Source organism: Patella vulgata, chromosome 7, assembly GCF_932274485.2.
Source record: "Patella vulgata chromosome 7, xgPatVulg1.2, whole genome shotgun sequence".
NCBI classification, from domain to species: domain Eukaryota; kingdom Metazoa; phylum Mollusca; class Gastropoda; family Patellidae; genus Patella; species Patella vulgata.
In genome coordinates this window covers 38,953,955-38,975,085 of record NC_065885.2, presented here as the reverse complement: position 1 = coordinate 38,975,085, position 21,131 = coordinate 38,953,955, and the positions used below count along the sequence as shown (strand labels likewise).

The window sequence follows — 21,131 nt, the reverse complement described above, 5'->3', positions numbered from 1 at the left end:
CAAGTTCTTAAATATAATTAAAATTACCCCTTAGCTCCGGAAGCAAACAGGATTTGACGTAAGAGCACTTGTCACTTCCATACATGGAGGGATGTAGGCCAAATTTATTGTGATAAGTATTTCGAGTCTTAACAAAATTGGGTCGTCTGCTACACCATTCAAGCGTACAGGTGTGGTAAGTATCAGAGACGATACGCGTATCTTTACAATATTTGGACTGATGTGTCTGAAACATTGCGTTTGATTGTCTGACTAAGATAGCTGGGATGGACTCTATGAGTATGAATCGTATGATTGATACTTTAGAGACACTAACTTGTGATTAACTAGCCTAGACTAGATGAGTTTGGGTTTGTTATTTCGTCTTCATTTATTTAATTAATAATTATGATTTTGAACAATGCTTTCGGATAGCTAAAAGTGTTATTTATTTTTTTAACTTTCTTATTGTAATATGTATAACTTTTGGAATTCCTATCTGGCTTACACAAAAAAAAAAAAAAAATTAATCGACAACACTGTGGTAGATAAATAAGGTATGCTAAATGTACCTCATTTCTGGACCCCTCCCCTCTGACTTGAGATTAGGATTAGTTATAGTTCTATCTGGCAATTTTTCAGGGGGGCATTGACCCCCGCTGACTACGGGCCTGGTTCAAATGACTTTATATTTAATTGATAAACAAAAGCAGTTGGAAAGGTGAAATTTAAAGATCTTCCTTTCATAGGTAAAAAAACCCAAAACATATCAGATTTATCGCAAGACAGGAGCTGCATAAGCGATTTAATATAGGCATGGCCTACTAGTTCACTATAATTTTTGGGGTTGTTGAAGAAAAAGACTACAATAAATTACTACCTTCAATACTATGTTTAAATAACCATAAAGGTTATATCTCTACATGTATCTCCATTCATAAATTGACATGCTCACTGGACTATGAAATGCTTTACAAACTATAGTCACATTATTGGTCTTTAGTTTATATCCACAAATGTTGATTTTCAGTTCAGATTTAACAGAAACTGACTTAAATGTACCGGTAGATATACATGTATTTTGAACCAGATGATATACATGTACATGTAGCATGGTTTGGTTGTATGTCTTGATTTTGGTACTGTTCATTATACTGAGTATTAATTATTATACATTACATGTACTCCTGAAAGAGACCAAGTCAAGTACATTGCACACTGTAAATTTCTAGATTGAAAGTAATAATTTCAAAATTCCTAATCTGTTAAAAGTTAAATTTTCATACATCAGAAGGTCCACAGAACTCTTCATTATACATGACGATGACCCACGTCCTGGAAGGCCATCAACAACAAACATTCAAGAAAACATTACCCAGGTGCATTGTAGCAACATTGCTAGAATTTTTGCTCTTGAAATTAATGATGGCATTGTATTGTATTAATTAATATCTTTGGCAAGTTATTAGATTCACATATATGTACTTACATCAAAATGAATGACAGATGGGTATATAAAAAAGAGTTATAGAACCAAGACATAGCTGGTTCTATGTGTCTACAACACATCACCAGATTACACGAGATTGGAAATTTACTAATTGCATCATTTGGCTTGAGTAACCAATCATATCAGTAATTGCACAGGTTCAGGGTCATGAATAGCCTAGTCTGTGCATGATGTCCATGGGTCCTATAAAAGAAATCATGGCAAGCTTTTAAGACAGATTTTCATTAGATTCCGGAGAGATTACCATCTGAGTTCCTAGACCATATGATGCAGCAGTTTCTATCAGCAGACTCGCCCAGCAAGTCTGGCTGGATGAGGTTTGAGAGAATGACTTTATTTTAATATGCATGTATGTAAGCAGCTATATGATATATAAAATGTAAAAACGAACTGTTGCATTGTTATTCATGGTAAGACAAACATCTTAACTAACTGAGAAAAAAACATATTACGATGGTTTATCTCATCATGTGACATGTGTAATGTTGTGATGGACATAGTCGAAAATGCAAGCAAAGACATTGACTTTTCAAGAGAGAACCCTTTTTTTGTTGGGATATTTAATTGTGCAGTGGATTTTATTCAACCAGGGGTGATTTCAAACACATAGAGAGAATGACTTTATTTTATTATGCATTGTACCATATGTAAGCAGCTATATATAACATGTAAAAACAAACTGTTGCATTGTTATTCCTGGTAAGACAAACGTCTTAACTAACTGAGAAAAAAAACAGTAAGAAATAAATACACAACGTGAAGGGGAAGCCAAGACAACAAGTGAAAATACTAGATGATTACAAGGCTACTAAGATATGTAGTAAGAAAAGATGCATGGGTCATACGTAGGATGTGATGGCCCGCTCTCCACATCTAAGACCCATGATGCCATGGCATGGTGATGTATGATCTATCATTGACCACTCGACATATTGCCAGTGTTGTGGGCATCTCTCATGAGATGGTTGAGCACATTATTGCCAACGAGTTACATGTAGGAATGACAAAAGTTTTTGCAAGATGGGTGCCAAAGCTCTTGACTATGGATTAGAAACGTGTCAGATTCCTGACATCCTGTGACAATCTGCAGTCTGCACCGTTTATTGGCCAGATTTGTAAAATGAAAAAGGAACAAGCCGGTCGCCATTTTCCTAGTAATGATGACGTCATGTCTACTGTAAACAACTTTTGTAGGGTGACTGAAGAAAATTTCTTCCTGACTGGGATCATTGGCAAAAGTTTATGCACCTCGAAGGGAACTACGTAGAAAAATAAATGGAAACCATCGACTTTGTACAAATCTTTCACATGCAAGAGTGATATACATACACTGAATACATGTATACTGTACACTGTTCTATTTTAAAACCTTGCCTTTGTTGATTCAATACTCGAGAAGCCATCACTGGGAAAAATAATGGTTGTGGTTATCATGATATATGAACAGTAATGAAGTAATAGCTAAAAACGCAATTTTTTCATAAAATCAGGTGCCATAATTGAGGAAGTTACGATCCGTAATTCATGTAATTTTCACAATTACCAACTTTATTACCTTAGAAAATATACTGTACAAATTTTATGCTGATGAAAAGTTTTACATGTAGGTTCCGGTATCAACCTTCTTTAAAATAGTTCTGCCGTCACTGCACCATCTGTAGTATCTTGATTTACTTTCTGTACCGATCTTTAAATCATGTGGGCTCTTAGTCTTTCTTGAACACCTAATACCACTTCCCTTTTGAGAAGTTTAAAAGGCTATTAATTATTTGTATTTATATTTGTAAATAATATTAAAGATACATTATGGGAGGTTAGACAAAGAGCTGGCAGTTCTCACTATAATAGTTAAAAACTAGATAATGTAAAGGGAATTTGCTGAAAATTTCAGTCAAATTGATGCACTCTGCTGAACCGAGAATTTGGCGATTGAATTTTCAGTCTAGCCTCGATCATCATTACTAAAGTCGGTACAATAAAAAACATAAGTCTCGAAAATCCATTTCATGATTTAATCATGATTGAAAGTTGAGCAGCAAATCGGATCCTAATCCAGTAAATATTGAAGGCTATCGATGACATCGAGAGTTGATTATGGTCTGGATAAGTTAATTAATGTCTAATTAAAATAACATTTCACGCCTAAAGGAAGACCTGCAATTGTCAGATTTAGCTCTTGCATACTGTATGTTTAATGATTTAATGACTTGTTTTTCAGAATATTCCAACCTGTAATTACTCCACATCAGAATAGGCCATGTCATATCGTGGAATAGAAAGGGATTTTTCCCAGATGCATGTGTCTGAACACCATGGACAGAAATTTCCGCCAACAGTAGCTCCAAAACCTAAAGTGTTTAATGCAGCACCAGCTCCATACAGACCAGGTATGTATAGTTAATTTTTATATCACACAGACAATAATTTATAGGTGTTCCCAACTACAATCATAATTACACAGCATTCTACATGTTTACATTCCTCAATGATTTAAAATGAACTGCAAAAACGTGTGAAACTGTTGAACTTTTATGGAAAGGTTTTTGTAAACCTAATTAGATTATCTGCATCTTCACTGTGCTGTATATAAAGAGGTATTATGTCATTCATTTAGGCAGTTTATAAAATCTACAATCTGATTAAAATACAGATCTACATTTCATTTCTTTTTTTTATACTTTCGATGACCTACACTACATGAAGATCTGACCGGTCGTTGCAGTAGGTCACGTCAGGGGTCATACAAGCGGCTTTTGACCCATGACATCAGACATTTCATTAACGAATCAGCATTGATGTTACTAGTGGATTACCCACAGTTCTGTGCAAAACACGCCTAAAGCTCATCGTAACAGACCGTTTCATTGGCTAATACCTCACACTATTCAGAACACGTTAAATGATAAGAACTCTTCCAAATCCTAGTGTAGTAAAGACAAGTAAAACGAAATTTTGAACTTTAAAAACGAAACGAAATAGGATCTGTGTTTTAATCAGATTGTAAAATCTATAAATTGATCAAAGTATTTAAAATCAAAACACATTTTTATTTTCTCAAGCTATGTTGAACACTTGGAAAACTACATGTACTAATAGAGTCTGAGAGAATCATTCGTAAATGTGACATTAAAGATACTTTATGGAAGATCAGATTAAGAGCTGTCAGTTCTCACTATTATAGTTAAAATCTGGATAATGTAAAGTCAAATTGCTCCAATCTGAACCGAGATACATGTATTAGCGATTGATTTATCAAATTAGCCTCGGTCATCATTGCTTAATTCGATACAATAAAAAACATAGTCTCTATTGTCCATTTTTATACACCCACATGGAAATGTGGACGTATATTGCCGTCGCCCCCATCCGTCTGTCGGTCCGTCGTAAGGTCTTTTCGTGGTAATAAATGTCTAATTAATAGTTTCTGAAAAATTTCAGGCCTAAAGTGGCGTTTACACGATACAAACAATCCATACAACCATCGGATGCAACATATTGGACGACTGTTTATATGATACAATAGTCTGAGGCGTTGTAAGCAACATTTGTTCCCGCTTAGTAACTGAATAAAATGGCAGTAAGGCGACACTTCTCACCACTGTCTTCGTGTAGTTTTAATGCATCATGCAGCGGGTTCCAAAAAGTCCATGTTTCGTATAGAGAGTTATTAGATATTCCAATTCGGTCGCGGATATGTTTATAATCCATTTTAAAAGACATCAAAGTACTCGAAGCGACGAAGAAGACATCTTTAATCAGAAATTCAGGTTGCCAAGTCAGATATGATGTCATACATCAAATGACGTTGTCTAATAGAATGCTAATTGATTGGCTATTGCATCAGTTGGTTGGATGAGAATAGAACTGATCCTATCCATACAACAGTTGGTCGGATGCGACCATTGCATCTGATGGTTGTATGGATTGGTTATATCGTGTAGACGCCGCTTGAAAAAAGACCTGCAATAGGCAGATTTTGCTCTTGCGTAATGTTAATGTATCTTTAATAAAACATCACTTATATCCCAGCTATTTTGACTGATTTATAAAATTCTAATTTGAATAATTGATTGAAAGATCTTTTTACCAAGTTATAGTGGCACTTTAGAGCTACATGTATGTCGAATAGTACATGTGTGATGAACTGAAGAGTTTTTTACAATTATTTTTAAAAAGTACATTTGCTGTGTGTAATTTGCATATGTACATTTATACATTGAGGATTCAACCAGGCTTATGAAGATTATCTGTTGTTGTTGTTGTTAGTTAGTTGTATTTTACGTCCGCTGTAGTTTTGATTGCTCTTATAGCATTGTACACATGTCAACATTAGAATTTATTGTTATAAAAGATAAGTACATGTGATGCCACCTGATTGGTATATATTGTAAATAGGTGTTCAAATAGGTAACATGATGCCATTGATAAAGTTACTGTAAACAACAGTAGTGAAAGGTAGAGCAAGACAAGTGTATATTATTATAGTTGATAAAATAGAGATGGCATAGAGCCAGCTATCACCTGATGACCTTATGTTAATGTAAATGTTAAAAGTTAGAGTACAAATTACTTCATTATTTCACTAAGGTTCCCACCCAAACACAGTTTCAGTTATCATCATTTCTTCTGTCTCTACTGTCTGGTATTGAGTACTTTTATTTGAAATATCACTTGATTATAATGTGTACCGGGTACATGTATAAATTGTTTCAACTGGCAGTCAGTGATAATGTACATTGTATTTACTATTAATTGAACTGGAACAACACAGGACAGGTTTTAACTAGGATTCTGTAATTTGTTATCAAGCAGGAAAGACAATTGAATAGGATGTAGGAGAATCCATAGAATTGTGTCCTGTATGATGTATGTCAGATACATGTATCTTTCCTTAGAAATTGTTTATTGACCATTTTGGTTAGAGATATTCAGTGTTTAAAATAAAGTCATTATGCTCCAAAAGTACAATAAAACTTGTCATTATTGAAACATTGTGTGTGAAGTAATAAGAGTTAATGTCATAAATATAAGTAATGTAACACCATATCAAAGATTTATTTAATAATGATAAACAGTTGGTTTGTTGATTGAAACAGATGTTACAAAGTAGCTTCAATACGAAAACAGAGAATCAAATAGATATGTATAATTGGTCCCTTTTCACTTAACCATGTGCATAAAGAACCAAGCCAAACTTGGTACCCAGTAAAACCAGGATGTAACAGATTAATATTTCCCTTATGTACATGTACCGGTTACATTTACATGAACAGGTACACCATGTAATTAATTTAGCGTACAAACTTATTCTTAGATATAATGTACAATGTTTCGTATCTCTGTTGTATAAGCCTACTGAGTATGTATGTCAAGTTTAGCTACAAGCTAAATTATAATTATATGGGTGCAGTAAGAAAACTTCCTTAGTCTTTGCTTCTTATGATTTCTCAGATCCAGGATAACATTCCAAAGGATTGAAGTGTGTAATTTATTTGATACAGTCATGTAATTTTACACTCCTAATTACATGTATAATGTGTCAGTTGAAGTGGTTAGGAAGGACTCCATCATTAATTAACTGGAGAGTTGAGAAAGCTATTTAAACAAGATGGAAAACATAACACACATTCCTTTAACAAAAAATACATATTTATGTATAGTACTGTATACAGTGTATAATTTAAAATGAGTCATCGGGTTGAATTCTTGTTGTGTCTATTGTTTTGTCAAGGATATATATATATACAGTGTGTATATATATATATATATATATATAATAATGACAGCATTGTTAATATTATAGACTGTATTCACTGTTAAATAAAATACTATATGAAAATGTAACGGTAAATGGTAAGACAGGTCGCTAACAACTGAAAAAATATCAACACGTATGAAATTTGTGAAAATATTGCCACCATCTTGGATTTACGCTAATTTTGATTTTTAAATCTTCAATTTAACATCACCAATGAAATCAGTGACCACGAAAACCCTTATACATGTATAGAGTCAAGATGAGGTTTATACAGGGAAAAATAATGAAGATTTTTAATGAAATCTAAATTATCACCCTCAGTTTAACCCACATTATCTTCTGGGCGTGTGTACAGGGGGTTAGGGCGGTCAGAAAAAAGAAAAAAAATATGTTCATACATGGGTAGGGTAACTACAACTTTTGAAGGGGGGCCCCGAATTTTAACATCAGCATATGTAAAATAACACCACCCCCTACTTAAATTTGTGAGATAGTGCCAGGTTTGAGCTGAGGTGCCATATGACTCAATTTCATTCAGTCATTCATTCCATCTTTGGAGAATCCCAGTTTTAGATCTTTAAACAACATTTATTAAGCCCACTAGAAGTAGAACTAGAAGCTAATCGTATTTAGATAAATCTGATAATTACTTTGTGGGTTGTTCCTCTTGATGCACAAGAATAGATATAGATATGCGACAACCTTTGCCCACGACTTGGCTGCTGTGGATGTACATGTACAGTATGTTTCATTGCCAATTGATTTTAAACAATTTGTGATAACTTGAACATGATCAGGTCCTATGTACAATGTACATGTATCCAATCTGTTAGGTAATCTCTGTAGAGTTTTAATATGCACTAGATTGCTTAATGATAGGTTCCCAGAAAAGTATTTATCGGGTGGTTATTTCCAATAAAAGTATGTCAATTTTGGTATATATGGAAGGTAGAAATATCCAATTTTCCTAGAAAAATACTGGATGCCCTGAAAAACACTCATGGAGCGCATGCAGGACAAAACTGTAAGGGTTTCCCTAATCGACAACCCGACGATTAGGAGTGTCTGCACGCGGTGACGTCAAAGGTCGCACGAGGAGATTGAGCGCTTGATGTACATGTTGATAAACTTTATGAAGAGTTAGACGTACAACAGTTTCTGAGTTAAAAACCACGGACAAAAACTTGGGCAGTGGGTAATCCGAGAATTTAATTAGGCTTCGATATTTGTAATAAATAGTCAGCGATTAAAGACAACATTGTCTTGTGTATGCAATGAATTCTCCTCCGACTATGCCTCCGTTGCCATGTACCGAGAGAGGTAAGTCACGACGTGACACAAACATGACCTCTTTTGATCGATTTTTTTATAGTATGGGTATTCCTTGGCAATTGTAATATTTTGAGAAGGATTTGAAGCAAAATTATGATAAATTAATTAGTTTGAGTATGTTTTTAGTCCAAATATATCATCAAATCACCAAGTTTGTACATACATCTTACATACATGTATATGTAACTAAAATTACCAATATGTTCTGTAAATGTATTTTCCAGGTGATGGTTATAAGAAAGTCAAGTTTGGTGCCACTGAAGATTATCCGCTTCCTCCTCCTCCTGAACAATTTCATGGTTACTCTTACCAAGACCATCAGGATTTCCCTCCCCCACCCCCTCCTCCCCCACCGGCAACATCCCATGGTTATGAGCAGGTGCGTGCAAAGACAGCTTACATCGTCAATTCAGATTATGACCGATCTAACTATAGTCCCAGTCAACCTTCCTTCAGTAGAGATGGTAGAAATTCACCTTACACACCCAATCAATCCAGTAATTATATGAACATTAACATGGCTTCCAATCGGGCTGGACGACCACGATCTGGGGAATTTAGACAAGAACGTCCACTGCCCGGTCCTCCCATACCTATCATCACAACAACTGCTCCAGAATCGCCCAAAGAAGAAAAAGAAGCTGAAGTGGATGCTTTGACCAATCTTTTAATGCAGAGTATTGAGTCATCAGCCGAGCCCGATTTTTATGGTAAGTAAAACATAAGCTGAAACAGATTCCATTCCAGTTTAGTAAGTTAAATGGTAATATAAAGGAAATCCAACCACAAATTGTTGTTTTAGAAATATATATTATCTCAAGTCAAGGTTTAAATTAATTTCAATGAGATCAAATAGACAAATAACTGTTCAATGACATACATATTCTAAGAGAAGATGTACAATCTTAAAAGAAGGTCAATAATTTTAACCAGGGATTCCACTTCAAAATTTTCACTGCCGGTCATTTTTGATAACCCGAGAAAACTTTTCAAAGTAAATTCATATTTCATGGTTTTTATTCATGGATTTTATTGTGAATTCACGTGCCTATACCACTTTGTCAGCATGGGGTACACAAAAAAACATATATTGGACTTAAAAATGAAATATTAGTAAGGCTTATAATAATTATTTATTAATTTAATATTCCGTTTTGGCTACTTAAATAACGAAATAGCTGAATTGGCTGTAGAAAAAAACATTTCAGTAGCTCACATGTAATTACCACGTGCTCTATAGAAAACACACTGACCTGGATAATTTTGAGTTGTAATACAATAACTTTGAAATGAAGATACATATATAATTATCCACGGCATGTATCTCACATTTATTGGTTTTAGACCATGTCTTACGGGATTACGGGCCGCAGAATTGTGACGTAAATCCTAATAATGTATAACTATGACCAACCGATAACTAACTTCACAGTTAGCGACACGTCATGTATAAGAGTAACCGTATATACACGACATTTTTGCTACACGTGGAATTAACAATATTGCTGCACAATAGAACTGGAATACGCAATTTTCTTAATTTTTCGATAAGCAAGTTAACTAATCTCTAGATTTTATTTCTACAATTCCCACAAGGCCGTAATTTTCTCCCAACACGTTCGTTTTTGAGGATTTGCGTAATTTCTATGCTGTTTTTATTTGATATGACAGTTGGTTGGATTCGATGAGAAGTACTTCATATCAATTGTCTTTTTTCAAAGATCATAATAACTTTGTTTACATCGTGCGTGACTGTAATAGCGGTAAACGCCTACAGCTTTGTTGTAGAAAATTCTTATGACACGTGATTAACAATGGACCGCTGCACGCCATTGATTAGATTCCCACATATCATTTAATTTTAATTGTTCTACTACCAGACACTCATCATTAATTATCAACACAACACTCATTATAATCTGTTGACGACTGTATACAACTCTATAACACCAATCACGAGATTATATGGCCTCTATATACGGGTGCATTATTCTTCTGTACTGGCCGTACAGTTGTATAGTTACATAGTGAAGGTCGATCGTAGCCTTGTTTGAAAATTGGGTTTGAAAAAAAAGGCTCTCTTTCCGGCATGCAAAATGACCGTTGAGTCAGCTCTAGTTACGGTCATTTTCTATAGCCCAAGGTTCTGACCGGCATATACAGCCGACGTGGAACCCATGATTTTAACTATTAATGAACTGTTTATAAACAAGATACCACCACTGCTACATGTATGCATTAGAGTGGACATATTTTGATACTAATAGAAAAGAATATATAGTTAATAGTATATATGGTTATATATTATATGTGTATGTGGTAAATGTAATATGTTTAGTGATTATATATTATAGGTGTATGTGGTAAATGTAATATGAATGTATTAGGTGAATCTAATGGATGTACAGCTATGGATCAGATTTATCATATTGGATGTTTTGTATGTGTTAGTTGTGGTAAGTAAATAGTCTCTCATTAGTTATTTTACTGTGGAAGATAATTAAATGGGTGTCGACTTGCCTCAATCGAGTCTATGGGTAATACTAGGCATCTGATATTAATGATAAAATTTGAGAATAGTTCTTCATTATGATTGACATTTGTGAGCTTTGCTGGTACTTGATTACATGCAAACGTACAATAGTTTCATTGTCTTGAAATGTTGGTTTGACTGATAACAGTATGTCCGATTTATCTACTCGTTGCACCAATTCATCTGGGATCCATAAAGTTAATCTTAACTTCCCTGGTTTCTTGATGCAATTCCGTAATATAACCCAGCCACTAATGTCTGTCATATTTAGCAGTGACGTAGCCAGTTGAAATTCGATGAATAATGGGGCTGAAGCCACAGCCTCAACCCGTCCATCCTTAGCATTGCTGTACTCGCGTACAGAAACTATTGACTCAGATACTGGTACTATGGCATGTAATTTCTGCATTCTGGCGACGGTCTTTGCCAGTTGTAACCCTGGTTTAATTGCCAGGCGTTTCGTTATCGTAATCCTCCTAGGTTGTTTTTCAAATCCCCCGTCACGAATTCATACAGAAGTTTTAGGCTAGTGATCTGATTTTCATATGGACGCCTCAAACTTTCCTTAGCAGCCTCGTGTTTGATTGTCCCTCCCACGCCATCAGATGGGCCTTTCCCATGGCTGGTGGCGAAGAAATGCCAATCGGCCTGACAATTGAATATATGTTCGTGATAGCACAAATTCAAAAATGATTTGCAGATCTTGTACTGGGCCGCGCATCCATCAGAGAAATAGTAAATTTTTCTCACCACGGGAAATAATGATTTCAAGTGCGAAATTAGTTTTCGCTGGAAAAGTTGGACCGATATAACATTATGATTGTTGAAATCGGAAATGATTGTTAATGAATCGTGCAGAAGGTCTTGTCCATTCTTGTAGTAACATACCCACGGGTGGATTGTAGCCTGCGCATTATTCCAGTGGTAGACTTGGGCCATTTCCTGCACTACAAAAGAAAAGTTTTCCGAAAAGTCTCCGATAACCACAAATTCCCCGTCGACTAAGACTTCCTTTTTCTGCTTCAAGAAAGCTGCCTGAGATTTTGCAATGAAATCATGTTTAATTAGTGACTTTTCAGAAACGTTTTCGACAAATTCCTCCAAATGCATATCCGTCGTTGTCCACTGCTGGAATTGTACTTGATCAACAGCGTGGTCATCGTAGGCCTCCATTAGTTGTGTTTGCAGGCTAGACACATCCAATCATCATCAGCTTCACGTTTTGGTGAATGGTGCAAATGCGAACGAAAAACACCCGATAAACACAGGGTTGAATTGAGCACAACACTTAATGAAGTGAACACTTCGTGGAAGCCTAATTTGCATATTTGGCATGGCTTCTTCCTCACTTCAATATCATTTCTGCCTTCTTTATTTCATTAAAATTTGAAGTGTTGTTACGGAAGTATGATAGAAATGAATACTTCAGATATCAAATTTTTCACATCGAGCACGTCTCGGTTTAGGATTAGTGTCATCCGCACTTCATATGGGTGGCGTCATCGCTTCATTTGCGTGAGGGGATCAGCTGTCGAAAGCTGTGATGGTGTGGATAATGCCAATAGTCCTGCCTGCCTACCGTAAGCGCAATGAGAACTTCTGTAGCCTGGAATTGTATATTTTGTAGCACTTGGTAGTACGAGACTGGGAGTTCACGGGACTTGTATGATGCGAACTCAGAGTGGGATCGATGAGCCCAGAAAGTTATCGTAGCTGGGACGTTACAGTGGGCCTATTGTCGAATGCATTAGTATATGACGAGTTGGCACCTATGTGACAGCTGAACTGGATAGCATGTAAGGGTACCCATCTTTAGTGGTCAATTTGACCGTGTTCCCATGGAGATCCCACTCTGATTTTGGGTGTGTATGACGATTATAGGATATGTCATTTTGGGGAAAAAAAATGACCTGATCGATTTGTGATCCTGGTAGAGAGGTTCAAGGTCAAAAGTCACACAAAAAGATGTTTTTCGAAAAAAATCATCGCAGAACATCATGCCTTAAGTCGAATGAAAGGGCTCAGTCTGCTGAGTATTTTGATACCAATATCATCGAGATCGGACAACTGTGTGTTGAGTTATCGCTGATAGAAGCTGCAAAGTCAGTCGAATGGCCTAAATCTTTGGTGACCCATACAAGGGGTCCCATTAGGCCAAATGACCCAAAACATGGGATAGTGTTTTCTTTCAGGGTGGACACCAATCCCTGCAAGTTTGGTCAAAATCGTAGAGACACACCGTCATAAAAGTGTGTACACTTGACGTGGAATGCCCCAGTACTGTAAATCTATATTTTTGTAATATTTTATCTTCAGGCTGTGGTTTACAGGGAAAATCATTCTTCCAAATGGAAAATAAACCATATTGTGAATCATGCTATATGGTAAGTATTCAGAACAGTGTCATTGTTATACCACCTATAATATACCTCTAGAGATTATAGTATAGCATGTGCAGACTTTTGAAGAGATTGTATTGCATATTCAATTCCTAATCAATCCCTCCAATTGTCTTAACAGATAAAATAGAATAAGTTCAACAATAAATGGCACCAACAAATATACATTTAAAATAATATTTTTACTGTATTTTCTTCTTTTTTTTTTCAGAATACTCTTGAGAAATGTTCTGTTTGTTCTAAAGCTATTACAGATAGGGTTTGTATTAAATTTGAATTATTTATAAGATTTCTCAACAGTTACTGTGTTGACTTGTCCCGCTTTTCGGTTGTAAATATTGCATTATGACTGAACATTGAATTGATATTTAGAAAGAATAACTATGGATTTTGTACAGAACCCTCAAGTGATTAAAGATACATTATGGCAGATTAGATAAAGAGCTGGCAGTTCTCACTATATAATAGTTTAAAACTAGATAATGCAAAGGGAATTTGCTGAAAATTTCTGTCAAATTGATCCGCTCTGAACCCAGATTTTAGCGATTGAATTTTCGGCCTAGCCTCGATCATCATTACTAAAGTCGGTACAATAAAAAACATTGTCTCGATTATCCATTTCACGAGTAAATCAAGAATGAAAGTCTAATTAATAATTTAGATAACATTTGAGGCCTATAAAGAAAGACCTGCAATAGGCAGATTTAGCTCTTGCATAATGTATGTTCAATAGCATATGTGACGACCTTTGGTTAAATTATGTGATGTACACATTTGTTGTTAGACTCTTATCAAACGGACACTTACATATAGAACATACATGAAAACATATAATTTAAATATATATTTAATACATGAGTTTTAATATGATACAATATATACAACGAACGGGAATAACACTTTATTCATTATTGCTTGAGATATGTAGCTGACATTAAACATGCATTATGCAAGAGCTAAATATGCCTCTTGCAGGTCTTTCTTTAGGCCTGAAATGTTTTCTAACGTATTAATTAGACATTAATTAACTGATCCAGGCCTTAATCAACCCTCGATGGGATCAGATTTCTCCGATATTAAATAGATTAGAATGGTTCAGCGATACTTTGATTTAATCAAATATGGAGGACCGAGACTTAGCTTTTATCAACCAGTACGGTGGTTGAAATTATTGCACACGTCTTTCAAACCTTCAAAGGCTAATATCTTCGCTTGCAATAGAGTAATTTGTATGAAATTTTCAAATTATTCATTTTACATCATCTACTTTCGAACTATTATAGCAAGAATGGCTAGTTCTTTATCTAAATCTTACATATTTGTATCTTTAACATTTTGAAATGTTTTTTCTTCCAGTTGTTACGAGCTACTGGTAGACCTTATCACCCAGCTTGTTTTACTTGTGTGGTGTGTGGTATAAGTTTAGATGGTATACCATTTACAGTTGATGCTACCAATCAAATACACTGTATTAAAGATTTTCATAAGTAAGTAAATATGCATGTATTAATTTGTACTTGTGATCTCTGTCCAGAAAATCATCCAGAATTTATATAATCAAATTTAGAAATTATATTTATTGGTTATATTCACTCAGAATAATATCACATTCTGGCCTTTAGACATGTTTCTTCTCAATTTCATATATAAAAGTTAATATTAGTCATCTGTTGTTTTCAGTAAATTTGCACCACGATGTTGTTCATGTAATGAACCTATTATGCCCGAGGCTGGTCAAGATGAAACTGTTAGAATTGTAGCCATGGATAAAAGTTTTCACGTTTCATGTTATAGATGTGAAGTAAGTTTGATAAGTTATATAAATAGCCAGTCTTTAGATTGTTATGTTTCATGGTTCCAAGCTCAGATTACAGCAAACTAAGGTCAAGATTATCAAAAAAGCCAATTATACAGATTTGCTTGAAAATTAACCCCAGCCTTCTGCCCTAAAATGCTGACGCACTGACCCAAAGCATCAATGACTTGATTATAACCTTATAAGACACAGTTCTATTATATTATCATTTGTTATCTCTGCGTGTTCGTCTTCAAAAGGAGATTTTACGTCGGCTTCCACCTAGGTGATGTCGCAGACAATGTCTACCCAAACTGGGATGTTTTTTTTATAGTCTAATATCTGATTGTTGATCAAATGTTAAACACAGATATATTTATATTTGTTTTTATCATCCTATGAGTCTGTAACTATTTTATATAATACATGCATTATAGTGTGTGAAATAAGAATTAGGTTTTCCTGGTATTTAGGGTCATATAACTCATACACAAAACAGAATAATAGTTAAGAAAAAAATACTTTATAGTACTCAGTGCAGTGGAGATGAACAGAAAATTCCTCTAAATGACAAGGCTGATAAACAAATCTCATTGAATTTCTAAAATTGAAATCAAATGTAGGTGTTGGGGGGGGGGGGCGTGTGTTGGTTATTTCCTACTTTTCTGCGCCAAAGAATGAAAACTGGCATGTTCCATGCAGTGTGCTATTAGGAAATTCGACTTGGACACCTGACGAGGCTTCTTTTATTTGCACACCAACATTTATGCGGGGCCTTGATTGTTTGTCCCATACGAACAACTAGACATTGTGCCTTACCATGACCCCAGTCCTGCATCACTGACATGAGGAGATTATATTCTGAAATATGTCTTAAAATTCCAAACAATTTTCTTTTTAACAGGATTGTGGAATGCAATTATCATCAGAGGCAGAAGGTAGAGGGTGTTATCCGTTAGATGATCATATTTTATGTAAAAACTGTAATGCCAAAAGAATACAAGCCATGAGTAGCAAGATGGCTACAGAACTGTAAAGTGAGATACAACATTACACAAATACCTGTAGAATGAGAAAACAAAGCATTTGATTAATCAAAAATTGATAAATATATATGTGCTTAGATTTGTACTTTTGGATCTGAGTAACTGTAGAATTGTACTATTTACAAAGTATGTTCATGGTTGTAGCAGTAATATATATGGCTATAATGTATTGCTTATGCTAATGTAAGTTTTTAATATTTGTATCAAAATATTCTTTATACACCCTACTCAGAAGTTTTAAATTCTCACTAGAAATTTATTTTAGCAGTGTTTTGTTAACAATCTAGGTATAACATTTAATTCATTTTTGTATCAAAATTTATATTTTGTATATTGTATTCATTGACTTGTAGATTTATTTTTATATTTTATGTAGTTTTTTGACAATTTCCTCCAAAATATCACAATTTTATTTTACCCAATAGTATTTTATTTGCAGCACAATAAAATAAATTCACTGACTGCAATGTCAAAGCACTATTTGTTTTATTAGATAACTTGTGGACAAGAAAGAATGTGAAATTATATATATTGTGTAAAAGACATAGCATAAGTTAAACCTATTATACCATAATACATGGTTTACAAGGTTGTTAAATATTTTATGCATATTCATTAATAAAGATAGATTTATTGTTTAAGGCTGTGTTGAATTGATTCCTTGTTTCTCCTACCACTATTGCAATCATGTGTGGTAGTGCTTTAAACACAACACAAAATGGGTTTCAAAACACAAAATGGTCTAGCAAAATATCTATAGTCTGAGGGTTGTGTACCTTTTTTTAATATTATAAATAATCTACTTATATTATTGGTTAGAAGAATAAAAACACAGATAATATTTAAATGAATAAATTTAATAACAAACTAAAATTTTGTAACAAGTGGCTTCTTGTTTAACTTTTTAAAATATGAAATAACCATATTTTGATAGAAATTTTTTGTATTCTTGTGTTACAATACAATGAAAACATTTCAGTTAGACGAAATTTGATTCGCTTGCTGAGTTATACATAGTTTCGACAATATCATCGAACGTGAAAGTGCTGGGAATACCCACAGAGTGCAGTCGAGATAGGTAAATTCGCTTACTGGTAATTTATTGATCTTCAAGGAAATAATAGTGGTCCCGTTCGTTCGTTTATGGAGTTTAACGAACAAACGAATGAATGGGAGCACTATTATTTACTTGAAGATTAATAAATTACTGGTACACAAATTTAATAAATTACTGGTACACGAATTTACCTATGTCCCTGCATTGCCAGCCATTTTGTAAGGCGTGTGTAATTTAGTACACAAGATATGAGTGGACAATACATGAATAATAATGTGTTATAATTTTAGCCAATGAACATATTGATTATTCAGGTTCACGGTTGAATATTAGCGACTGTCTTACAGTTTATAATATGCTTTCCCATTAGCCGAAATGACCGCTACACGCGTCATTTTGCAGAATTCATCGAATCAAATAACAGTGTAACTTTTTCCAGGGTATGCGGGCCCCTACATGTGTATTATCAACATCTTTAGTTCGTAACGAGGGATAAACAACGAGAATTGACTTCTCATGTTTGGTAGAATTTTATTTAGATGTTATTAATGTAATTTTTTGAATATTTTTTTTGTGTTAAAATGGTAAGTGCACGGGCGAGGAGAAACAAGGAATCAATTCAACACGGCCTAATATAGGAAAGTTATACATTAAATTAAGTCCCACACACAGATATATATATATATATATATATATATATATATATATATATATATTAAACCTGTAGATGTTGATCTATTAAACTATACACTCTCATATTTGTTGATAATAAAACTATATAATAGACAGGTGGTTAATAAAACTTACTTAGAACAGTAGATACAATAACCTTGGAATTGAATTTTTATAATTTAAGTAAATTTTCTTAACCTCCATAAATCATATTTATAAAAGTGCAATTACCAGTAAAAATGTATATTTTGAAAAACCTATTTAATATATGTATTTAATTTACTAACCAAGAATGTTAAATCCATATGTATTATGTAGTATTTTAATTTTGGAGAAATAGAGATTCTCCTACCAGTCTTTTTTGATATCAGAAAAGACGAGTAGGAGATTTTATTTTTATCTGTAGTGCTCAGTGAAATATATAGTTGTTTCTATATTTGTAATATTTAATATCCAACAATCATGAAACATAGCTCATGAAAAAGATAACTATTTGTTACATTATTAACCCAATGAAGGCAATTCTGACCAATGTGAGATTGAAGATTAGATCGGAATCTAAGAGTTCCATCACTTTTGAAATAAGTTGGAACATACTTCTAAGAATGTTTGCTGAATTGTGATACAAATAATTTGATTAATCGGTGCTGACATCGAAACAAGAGTTACGATAGTGTGTTGTATTGTTACTTATTAACTTTCACTGACAAACTATATTTTAATTATTATCTGGTAGAATGCTCTACACAGTGTGCTGTAATTATTGTATTCTTGTATTACATCAATACTTTTTTTTTCTATTGTCAGTTTTAAAGAATTATTACACAACAGAGTACATGGTTTTTCTGCTTTTAGTTTCTTTTCACTTTTAGACAAATTCTTTTATTTATTGATTTTTAATCAAATTATTTCCAAATAAAATGTTTTGTTACTTTTTTTTATTACTTGACCTGGGGGTTAATGTAAATTATTGATTAATCACTTTTTTTTATTTTTGTGGAGCAATGATGTTAAGTAGTTTCCAGACCACTTACTTTATTATGATTGAATATTATATTCAGTTTTAATGATTCCACCCAATTTTGAGCAATTTATTTAAAATTGTATGGGTTTTTTTTTTTCATTTTGTCTTTATTCTGATTTTCTACACTGAATCGGGTCGAACATGTAATCTAAGTTGGGAATGTTCAGATGGCAGACATCGACTGCATTATTGCATGAGACTTCAGTGAGTTTATCAGTACATCATTGCAAAATGTCATGGGAGTTTGAAAAAACCTGAATAGAAAAAAAATTTTTTTGTTAGGTTTAGAGTCTAGAATATACAGAAGTAATATGTAATTAAATAAGCATTACGTAAGATTTAGATAAAAAGCTAGCCATTATTGTTTTAGTGAGTGCCTAACCCCCAGGGGCAGAGCCACATCCATTTTTCCTTTGTGTGTCTGTGTGTTGCCTACAAACCACAATTCTTAATGGGTCGTCTTTGAACTTTGCATGTGTATTCCTTATAGCCTAAAGACGGCAACTACCCCATTTTTGTGTTTATTGTATACAGGCTGCAATTCTGAATGGACCATCTTGGAACTTGGCATATGTATTCCTTATAGCCTAAGGGCGCCAACTGTTGAGTTTGGTACATGTCCTGACTATTGGGGGCAGAAACACACCCATTTTTGTGTTTTTATACGTCCACATTGAAATGTGGACGTATATTGCCGTCGCCCCCGTCCGCCCATCTGTCGGTCGGTCCGTCCATCTGTTGGTCCATCTGTCTGTCAGTCCGTCCATCGTCCACAATTTCTTGTGAATGCTCTAATGCCAAAAATTATCATCCAATTGTTTTAAAATTGATATATGTTGTTTACATTAGTGAGATGAAGAAGCCTATATAATTTCAATAATTTTCGTTAATTATGTCTAGAGTTATGACCCTTGTTTCACTTTGTTGAACCTTGTGAACGCTCTAATGCCAAAAGTTAACATAGATCTTTGTGAAATTTATATGCAATATTTAAGTTAGTGAAACGAAGAAGCCTATTGAATTTCAACAATTTCTGTTTATTATGTCTAGAGTTATAGCCCTTGTTTCACTTTATTGAACCTTGTGAAAGCTGCTGTTAACGCCAAAAGTTATCACCCAATCTTTGTGAAATTTATATGCATGATTTAAATTAGTGAAACGAAGAAGCCTATTGAATTTCAGCAATTTCCTTCAATTACTTCTAGAGTTATGGCCCTTGTTTCACTTTGTTAAACCGTGTTAATGCTCGATTGATGAAAGTTATCATCGGATATATATGAAATTTATATTTGCATGATTTAAATTTGTGAAACAGGTCTATTGAAATTCAGCAATTTCCGTCAATAATTTCTAGAGTTATGGCGATTGTGAACTTTGAATGACGAAAGTGATGGCCCTTTGTTGCACCATGGGAAGGCTCTAACGCTCTGTCGATCTGTATGAAATTTACATGTGTCATTTAAATTAGTCAAGAGAAGAATCCTATTGAATTTCAGCAATTTCCGTTTATTACTTCTAGAGTTATGGCCCTTGTTTCACTTTGTGAACGCTCCAACCTCTAAAGTTAACTGCCGATCTGGATGAAATTTATATGTGCCATTTAAGTTAGTAAAAAGAATAATACTATTGAATTTCAGCAATTTCTGTTTATTATGTCTAGAGTTATGGCCCTTGTTTCACTTTATTGAACCTTGTGAACGCTCAAACGCCTAAAGTTATCATCAGATCTTTGTGAAATTTATATGCATTATTTAAATTAGTGAAACCACGAAGCCTATTGAATTTCAGTAATTTACAGTAATTACTTCTAGAGTTATGGCCCTTGATTCACTTTGTTAAACCGTGTAAATGCTCGATGGATAAATTTGTGAAAAAGAGAGAGGTCTATGAAATTTCAGCAATTTCTGTCAATAATTTCTAGAGTTAAGACGATTGTGAACCTTGTGAATGACAAAAGTGATCATGTAATCTGTATGAAATTTATATGTATTATTTAAATTAGTAAAACGAAAAAGCCTGTCAAATT

General features: G+C 34.0%; 1 protein-coding gene across 1 annotated transcript; it reads left to right on the top strand.

Moving 5' to 3' along the window:
- Positions 1-42: 42 nt before the first annotated feature.
- LOC126828472 (lipoma-preferred partner homolog) lies at positions 43-19,468 on the top strand. Its single transcript, XM_050558211.1, has 9 exons — positions 43-175; positions 3,708-3,876; positions 8,804-9,289; positions 10,934-11,035; positions 13,429-13,496; positions 13,723-13,770; positions 14,868-14,998; positions 15,192-15,312; positions 16,211-19,468. The coding sequence occupies exons 2-9, from the start codon at positions 3,747-3,749 to the stop codon at positions 16,340-16,342; spliced, it is 1,218 nt and encodes a 405-aa protein (XP_050414168.1). The 5' UTR covers positions 43-175; positions 3,708-3,746; the 3' UTR covers positions 16,343-19,468.
- The last annotated feature ends 1,663 nt before the right edge of the window (positions 19,469-21,131 follow it).

Excerpts from the sequence above, each read along its gene's own strand:
- LOC126828472 (XM_050558211.1), top strand. The coding sequence starts at position 3,747 with ATGTCATATCGTGGAATAGAAAGGGATTTTTCCCAGATGCATGTGTCT. Across the intron at positions 13,497-13,722 it reads ATTGTGAATCATGCTATATG|AATACTCTTGAGAAATGTTC; the intron begins GTAAGTATTCAG and ends TTTTTTTTTCAG. Across the intron at positions 15,313-16,210 it reads TTTCATGTTATAGATGTGAA|GATTGTGGAATGCAATTATC; the intron begins GTAAGTTTGATA and ends TCTTTTTAACAG.